Source organism: Seriola dumerili, unplaced genomic scaffold (assembly GCF_002260705.1).
Source record: "Seriola dumerili isolate Sdu_G_001 unplaced genomic scaffold, Sdu_1.0 BDQW01003947.1, whole genome shotgun sequence".
Lineage (NCBI taxonomy): Eukaryota > Metazoa > Chordata > Actinopteri > Carangiformes > Carangidae > Seriola > Seriola dumerili.
In genome coordinates, this window is record NW_019178202.1 from 1 (window position 1) to 9779 (window position 9779).

General features: G+C 37.2%; 1 protein-coding gene and 1 pseudogene across 1 annotated transcript; both read left to right on the top strand.

Moving 5' to 3' along the window:
- Positions 1 to 328: 328 nt before the first annotated feature.
- LOC111239680 (GTPase IMAP family member 8-like) lies at positions 329 to 1347 on the top strand (the record flags this gene model as incomplete). Its single annotated transcript, XM_022769574.1, has 1 exon — positions 329 to 1347. A coding segment is annotated over one exon (1019 nt), but the record flags the coding sequence as incomplete, so codon positions are not given.
- On the top strand, positions 1344 to 2284 carry LOC111239679 (annotated as a pseudogene).
- The last annotated feature ends 7495 nt before the right edge of the window (positions 2285 to 9779 follow it).

A 9779-nucleotide genomic window follows, 5' to 3' on the forward strand; every position in this document is an offset into this window, starting at 1 on the left:
ATGATGATGATGATGTGGAGGAAAGTTATTGATTAAATCAAATGACTGGATGATCATAAGTTATTTTTCCTCAAGTTATTGGTGATATTATGTTTTTACAGGATTGAAACCAACTTTGGAAAATACCCTGTCAAACCAGAGTAAGTAAATACAATTATTAAAATATTAAATTATTATTCAAAATTAACTATTTTACAATTACACTGAGATACTTTAAGTTACTTGTACAATTCACAGACAATGACTATGAGAATAGTCATAATAATAGAATAAATCAGTAGCAGTTTTTAAGAATGTTCTCATTGGAATCAAAAACTTCTTTTTACAGCAGATAAACTCAGAATCGTGCTGTTTGGAGACCGTGAACAGGACAAGATAACTCTATGTAACTTCATCACCAGAGAAGAAGCTTCTATATCTCAGAGAGACTCAGAGAGGATGAACTGTGAGACCACTGAAGGAGAGTGGAGAGGAAAACCATTAACAGTGGTGAAAGCTCCAGACATGTTCAGTCTGAATGAGAAGACCATGAGAGAAGAGGTGAAGAAGTGTGAGACTCTTTGTTCTCCTGGACCAAATGTTCTGCTGCTGTTAGTGAAACCTTCTGATTTCACTGAGGAGAACAGACGAACACTGAAGTTCATCCTGAGTCTGTTTGGTCCAGATGCTTTTAAACACTCGATGGTCGTCATAACACATGATGGGACGGAAACAAATGTCTCTGTTAGTCAGCTGCTTCGAGACTGTGGAGGAAGACTCTACAACATGTTTGAAGATAAACACCAACTGTTGATGGAGAAGATTGAGAACATTGTGCGTGAAAACAAAGAAACCTTCCTCACCTTCTCTGAAGAGCCTGAACACATGAAACCAGCTTTAAACCTGGTTCTGTGTGGGAGGAGAGGAGCAGGGAAGACTTCAGCAGCCGAGGCCATTTTAGGTCAGACAGAGCTTCATTCAGTCTCCAGCTCATCAGAGTGTGTTAAACATCAGGGAGAGGTGAGAGGACGTCAGGTTTCCCTGGTGGAGCTTCCTGCCTTGTATGGAAAACCTCAGGAGGAAGTGATGAAGGAATCGTTCAGGTGTATCTCCCTCTGTGATCCTGAGGGCGTCCATGCCTTCATCCTGGTCCTACCTGTGGGTCCCCTCACTGATGAAGACAAGAAAGAGTTAGAGACCATCCAGAACTCATTCAGCTCTCCAGTCAATGACTTCACCATGATTCTGTTCACTGTGGAGTCAGATCCTGCAGCTCCAGCTGTTGTTGACTTTATAAGAAAGAGCAGAGACATCCAGGAGCTGCTTCAGAGCTGTGGAGTGAGCTGTTGGAGGCTGTGGACAAGATGAGAGTTGAAGGATCTGAAAGCTTTAGAAAGGAAATCTTCACCAGGGCTCTGAGTGATAAAGGTACAAGGCCAGACATTGAAGACAGAAGATTTCAAGCTGAAAGTAAAGATGTAAAAGTGCAGAATATAAAGACAGAGCCTCTGAGGATGGTGCTGATCGGGAAGACTGGCAGTGGGAAGAGTGCTGCTGGAAACACCATTTTAGAACATTTTATAATCTAAAACCCAGCCAGAAGTCAGTGACCAAGATCTGTGCCAAAAAGAAACAGGAGAAGATTGATGGACGACCTGTTGTTGTGGTCGACACCCCCGGCTTGTTCGACACAGCTCTGTCCACTGATGAAGTTAAAGAGGAGCTTGTGAAATGTGTCAAGATGTTGTCTCCTGGACCTCATGTGTTCTTACTGGTGTTACAGATCGGCCGGTTTACACAAGAGGAACAAGACTCTGTGGAACTGATCAAGAAAATATTTGGTGAAAATTCAGGACATTTCATCATCGTTCTGTTCACCAGAGGAGATGATCTGAACAATCAGGCAGTTGAAAGCTACATAGAAGAAGAGTGTGAGGACTTTGTTAAAAATCTAATTGAAGAGTGTGGAGGGAGATACCACGTCTTCAATAACAACGATAAGACAAATCACACACAAGTCGGTCAGCTGCTGGACAAGGTTGAGACATTGGTGAGAAAAAATGGTGGTGGATGCTACAGCATAGAGCTGCTAAATATTGAAAACAATTATCAGAAGGTGTTGAAAAGGATGGAAGAGATGCAGGAAAAAATGCAGAGAGAGAAGGAGGACCTTGAAAGAAAACATGAGAATGAAATGGAGGTGCTGAAAAGAAAATTAGAAACACAGGCTTCTGAAATGGAAAAGCAACAGAACTGCAGTGAAGAAATGAAGAAAGAAATGAGGGACCTTATACAGACCATGGAGGCCCTGAAGAAGAAACAAGAAAAGGAAAGAAATGGTTTAAAAAAGAGACATAAAAAAACATGTATAATCTTGTGATGAAAACAGTGGTCAGATATGTGAAAGGAGTCTCATCTATTTACCACCAAGCTGAATAAGGATTGATTACTGTATGTAGCAAGGCTGTACTGCGCTGACTTTAACCTGCCCAGTTACCACTCACCACTAGCTGGTCACTCCACCTCTCTCTCTATCTCTCTCTCTCTCTCTCTCTCTCTCTCTCTCTCTCTCTCTCATCAGAAGGCTACGTCTCCTGTTTAGAGTTGTCCTGTATTACTGCACTCAGAAAATATTTGCTTGTATTTTATCTACTTATAGTTTGATATTGTTTTATAAATTCACTTTTTGCTTACAGAGAGACAAACCAGCTGCTTAAGAATTGAGTTTGTAATTTAAATTGAAGTAATTTTACCACTTAAATTTAGTATTTAATGTTAAGTGAATAAAGTTTTCATGCATCTTTTACTTGAATTCTTTTTCTCTGTCTAATTCTATATTTCAGTTAATTTAATAAACCCAATATTGTTGCATTCAAAACCACATCTGTCTTTTTATAAACACATCTGTGTCATTTACCTGGTGTGTAAGGCAGTTTGTCTTATCCTCTAGTCCCTCAGGTCACATGTACATTACACTGTACATCATGCATCATCTCACAATAAGACTTTACTGTTACTCCTGCTTGCTGTGAAGAGCGGTACTTCCTTTAATATTACAGTGTATAAATGTGGTCAAAACAAACTTTAAAATGTAAACCATTAAAATACATCATTGTCCAGAATATAAGACAATATATTTTTCTGAAAACTGAAATTGAAAAAGGTTTTATTATATTTAAAGATTAGACTTTACATGATCACAAAATTAAACCAGATCTCTTGGCCAGAAGCTAGAAAGTGTTGCATTATGGGTTGCTTGTAGCCTTAACATTGCTAAGATAGCGAGTTACAAAGCATGTTCTTTATGTCTTTTAGATTCATTGAACTCCAAAAGTGTATTTAGCTGATCGTGTATTGTTTCTTCATGCCATGGAGCAAATTCCTGAAGACTAAAAACAAGTCAAAAGTGTCTCCCTTCACCTTTACTACATAAACACACCGTCACAGATTATTATGAGGAGGATATCAAAAAGAGTACAGAGAGGAGTCTCAGAGTCTCAGAGTCTCAGAGTACTAGCAGCCAAGTGTAAATAATTCAGATCACTACTGTACTACTTCTACTCTTTTGTTCATAAACCAGATGTTATTTTCTGTAAATATAACATAAGCCTTGCATTGATTTTAGTGAAATGTAGTTTGTAAACAGTATTTTAAGCCTCTGTGTGTTGGATTTCTGGTGTGTAGGAAGATAACTCCAATGATAGTATTCAGTACCCATACAGATTGAGGAGTCACCTGTCCTTCCACATGGCTGCTCACAGTTTCCCAATTATCCAGCCAGTAATTAAACCTGACTGTTCCACCTGCTCCCTGCCAGATTGTAGTATGTCCTGTTGTCCCTCATACTGTTCATGCTGTGTACTCCAGTTCTTGCCACCTTGCCTATACCTGCACCATCCCACCTGCCTGCAAGCCTTTGTCATCATCATTGCACCTCTCTGCCTGGTTATCTGCATTTTATCTGCAATTTTATTTGAAATCAGTGATTGGTTGCTGCAGCTGTGCAGACCACATCATCACAGTTTTATACTTCAACTAATAACAGATTTGGGTTTACAGGTGTAACATCACCACAAAGTTCAGATTTTATTTATGTTGTGATTGGGTCTGTGTTAACTGCAGGTCTGATTTACTGTAATAAAGGAAGCATGAAACAATAAGGATCTTTTATTTTCCATTTTTAACCTGTATCATGGATAATCTCATAGAGAGAGGAAGAGTCTGCTAAATTGTAGCAGTGAAAACATTTGATTATTGATTGATTTCTATCAGATTGGAAATCTCTGTGCAGTTGACGAGTTATAACATTTTGACATCAAATACTTACATTAATTCTTATCATTCTCAGACCCTCTCATCATAACTGGATAATTGCATAATGAATTTAAAGAGAAATAAATGCAGACACAAATAAATCATGAATAAATAAAGTTTAGTTGATTTATGTCCTCTCAGTGTCTGAGCAGTAACTTTACAAACTGGTTCTGTAGATCTGTTCACAATATACACCACAGGCTGTAAGGATTTACTGTAGTATTTGTATTGTTGACTATTTTACTGGTTGAGCTGCTGAGCTGTTGCTGTTAAGATTCAGTTTGTGAAGGACATGAATAATTAGGAGTTATAGCTTTTGCATGCTTTCAGTTGATGTAGTGTTGTTAGCTGCTAAGGTACATTAAACTTAAAATTATGAATTTGTAAAATAATTATGTACATTGAGGTCCAAAAGTCTGAGACCGCTTTCCCATGGTCCACACTGAGTATCATGGCTGCTGCTCATTTTACGTGAGGAACCACATAAAGTGGCGGAGGTGCATGACGTCACAAATACTTACAGAGAGGTATCTTTCTACAGTTGAAAAGAAAAAAATCAAATCTAATGGAACCGCATCTATTGTCTCTACAGCTTATATTGAAAACACAATAAAAATAGGCAGAAAGTTTTTACCCCATAAATGTTACATTTTGGGAATACAGCTTCATTTGCCCCCATTCATTCTCAACTATCTCACAACCTTCCCCTGACACAGCTTTTTTGTTCCTATATTTAACTTTTTCTTGAACAACTGACACTGGAAGTTTTGTTGTCCTCTGCTGTGACATCCCTAAAATATATTTCATGTGTTAAATTTGTCTGAAAATGATGCAAATGTGAAGTGCTAACTGTTAATGACAGGTTAGCTACAAATAGCAAGGTCAATAACTGACACAAAAGTGTAACAGAAAATATCCACTGGTGCAGGACAAGATCTCTTTAAGAAGCAATTTGAATAATTAGATAAGACTTATTTAACTCCCTTTTATTCTTCTTTCTTTTCCCTTTTTTATGTCACACCATAGGACACATTAACGGTGCAGTAACGGTGAAAATATTCAAAAAAATAATAATAAAAAAGGTGATTTACAAAAAAAGCTTTTTGTCTGCATATTTGTCAACCGCCCATAAACACATAATAAAACAAAAATACCAAGAGCGAGGAGGCTTGCACAGACAGGCGCCATTAAAAAAAGTATTTCAAAAGGAAAATGTAGATGTTGTTATGCTTATAATTTTCTGGAAAGACAGTTCCGTTTCATGCTCCTGTGTCTGAGCTATAACACTTATCCTGTTAATCCTGTATTGGCTCAGTTTGTCAGGAGTGAAGCTCATGTCTAATTTGAGTTTCTGTATTAATGTCATGGATCTGCCATACAGCATGTCCACTGTATATCCAGTAATTGAGATACGTGTAAGGAAAGAGCAGGATTTAAGTACATGCTAATGTTCAAATATAATAAATAGGATCAGTGTGTCCATACTCTTAACTTAACTCTGAACATGCAGCAGGCAAACAACCTGTTAAGATGTGTTTTGTTATTGTGTGATGGGGCCTCTGTGGTTTAATGAGTTGGGGTTAGGCTCTATAGGTGTGTATAGCCACTGCTACTAGCTGTGTGTCACATACAAATTCACCAGCAAGCTCATTTAATTGAAAGAACAGGAAAGCTATTATAACATTGTGGAAACTTGCTCTCCAGCCTCTGCTGCAGGGTGTACACCCTCAATAGTTTGTAAACCTGAGACCTTTCTAAGTGAAGGAGAGCTCAGGAGGTGCAGTTGAGGTGTAATGGTAGGATTCAACAGATATCACCAAGGCAAGAAAATCTTTAATACTTTTATGATCATAATAATTTCCAGGGGCAGCAGTTCAACTCCACCTGAGAAAACTGTCCATCACTCATCCGATTAAAATATTTCAATCTTTAGGCCTAATTACAGAGTTACAGTCAAACATACGTACGTGGTAAATGTATGAAACAAAGTTAAGTACTAAATTCAAATTTAAGTTTAATAAACACAAACCACAATAATGTGTTGTATTCTTTTATATCCACTGCTCTTTTCTTTGTCTTCATTCATATAAATGTATGTAAAGATTTATAAAAGTATTAGGTTGAATATTGACTATTGTTGATGTCATAGCTGTGCAGTGCCCCGCCCACTCTGTGTCCCGCCCACTCGGTGCCCCGCCCACTCTGCTGGCAGGAGGCTGTCTCAGGAAACATCAGTGTGGAGAGCTTTGAGCTTTAATTTACAGTCATGTACGTGAACAGAGAAGGAAGAATTCCACTCGGTAAGTAAAACAAAGAAGCAAAGAAAGGACCAAAAAAGACTATGTCCTTAAACTGTGTTTTGAAACCTGATTTTTGGTCTTCCTCAGGTGTGTGCTGACGGGTCAGGCCTGGTGATCAGATGGACCAGATTCACTGTTGTTAGACACTGCTGTCAGAGTTATTGTACATACTCTGTTTGTACCATTACATCACTGTTACAGACCTTCAGAATCACAGCAGCAAACATCTCAGGTAAGTTCTGCCTGTTCAACTGCTTGGAGAATTATGTGACAGCTATCAAAGAGACTGATGTGATCTATTTAACTATTTACTTTACTTTAGTTATAATTTGATTTTAGTCTTAGATCAGCAGATAAGTCTTTGTTCCAGAGACCAGGGTCCAATGTTCAGTGAATCAAAGAGATAAATGTTCATTTCATTGATAAAGTCATAAAGTAATTTAAGTAATAAAGTTATTGTACAACTTAATTACTGCAATAACAATAACTGTAGTTTCAGTCCAGCCATGGGGTCAAGGATAAACAAGTTACTGGTTTATGTAGAAATTAATCAGTAAATGATTAATATGTTACAAGACAAAGGCACCTTTAAATCACTGTGTAAGGGTTAAAGGATTCATTTAGGCCTGGATTTAATGACACTTGTGAAGCCACAACTTGTACAGCTGGATTTAATGAAATGTCGAATTTTTAAAAAATTATACTGTGAGCAGTTCTCATAGAATCACATCCATAAAGTTAATTGATACTTGATTTTATTTATACGAGTTTGGTAGTTTTAAGAGACAAACCAGTATTTACTAATGAAAGATGCTCATATCAAGTTTCCAATTCCTACTTTTGTAATTTATCCTTACGATCCATCAAAGGGGTTTGTCCAGGGGCAGTTGTTGCTCCAAGGTCTCCAGCAGAGGGACAGTATGGCAGCATCAATGCCAGAACCATCTGGTGAGTCACATCATGATTTCAGACGTATTTATTATCTGGCTGAAGTTACACTGACACTTTGATTCTGTCCTTTCCTTGGTCCTTTGTTTCATCAGCTCAAACCAAATGTTTATGTTCAATGGCAAAAAATTAGTTGATGTTTGTATGAGACAGAAAAGATACACAAACACAATATTACAAAGTTATGAATTTATAAAATATTTTAGTATGTACACTTATAATAAAATAATAAAAATCAACAAATATTTAGGCCAAAAAACTAAAACATACTGCACAAAACAAATGACACCTACATCTTCAAAAGAAAATAAATATCACCCCATTTATAAAGTGATCATTTATTTACTGACAATTGATTGTGAATTTTGTCATGATTTTCAGTTTTACTTCAAATGTCTTCAAATTGAAGAAGTCCAAAGGACAAAATCCAAATCTAATGTTTTCTATAATTGGCTCGACACATAATTAATTTAAGGATTCACAAGATAAAAGTTGAGTTTAATATTTAAGGGTAGTAAAGAGAACAGATTACAGATGATGATTGGAACAATGTTTGGAAAAGGTGCAAAAACCTTGAGAGAGTAAAAGCAATTCAACTCAAGGTTTTACCCACATACAGGATACATATAAACCTATACACAGGACCCACATATCCCCTTCCCAATGCCATAACTTAAATATCGACTCCTCCTAACAATGTCCCAAATGCAAAATAGACACAGGCCATTCTCACCCATTGCCTGAGGTCTTACAGGAAAATACAGAAATTGTTCATGTTCTGGTTTAGATTTCTGCTTTTATCACAAGAACCCCTCTTGTTTTTGTTGTATAGACCTCAGCGACATCTGTCTGAGCTCTTTATTATTTTTACTTTTACTTTATGTGAAACCTGAGTCTGTCATCTGTTTGAATGTGAATGTGTGAGTGAATGAGACTGTGATCTGAGATGTTCTGTTTTATTTCTTTTATTTTTATTGCTATTGTTGTTATTGTGTTGCTTTGGTGCATTTACAGTTTATTTTAAAAAATCTGTAAATATTCTTTAAAAAATGATTTTCAAATCACATTTTTATCTCAGTGTAAATATAAAAGTTTTTTGTTTCTGATACGTGACAAAGTTAAGTTGCCCACACCAACAACCATCTGCATGACTAGCTGATCCTCCACAGAGAAAATGTCCATACAGTCTTCTCTACTACAGTATGATCTAAATGGAAATATTATGGAGAACAAAGAAAGTTTAAGATTAAATTTTTCTTACAGACGGAGACGATGTGGGACCCATACAATGCAGGAGCAGCTTTCAGTGGCTGCCACCTCACAGTGAGTGAAACCGAACTGAGCCAGAACTGTTCTGATGTTATGTATCTGATGTATTCAGTACATATCCAATATTTCATGACTATAATGAAGGAAGGTTGTTGGACTGTAACAGCTGATTCTTAAGATGGACATTTGCTCCAGTGCATCATTGAGAATGCATCTGACAGACCCCAGTATTTGTTTACTGCCCTTTATTGACCTGATTGATTATAGTTTAAAGTGATAGTGTCTTCTGTGCCAGTATTCCTGGCTGCCGACCAGCCCGCTGATCTACTGCTTAATTACAAAAACATTTTTGCTACAATAAAACCTCTAAACCACAGATAGGCTTTGATAATGCAATTTAAAATGATAACTTTCAGTAAAATCATGTTTAGTTTTTTGCTGCTTTAGTGATGGCGTCTCTTTGTTTGTTTGAATGAATATTCCACTGTAAATGGAACTCATTCTGTAACTTTGAAAGGTGACTGAAAGGTTTGTAGGATGCTTCTTCATGGAATATAGCAGCTATAGTTAGCTTGGATTCACAGCAATTTTAGTCCATTCATATGGAGACCATTACTTTGGGTCTCGATTTGAAGGTGGCAATAACAGATGAGAGTTTTTCTCAGTTTTTCCACAAGGGAGCAAGGGTGAAGTCTTCTTCACTTCCTCTGTTGGCACATTACTTCTAATCTTGGTGCATTACTGACACATGTAGTTCAGTGCTGTTCTATGACACCACTGGCAGAAAATATATATTGCATCATTGTCATGCACATGAGCACACATGTTCATCCTTGTGTGTGTTCACAAGCCAAGCAAAAACAAAGACCCACTCATAAATATACTGGTCATAGCTGCTGGAGGTCAAAAACTCTTTAACCTTTCAGGTTTATGTTTTGATTTCAGTGTCTGAGCTGAGGGTTGTTCTGC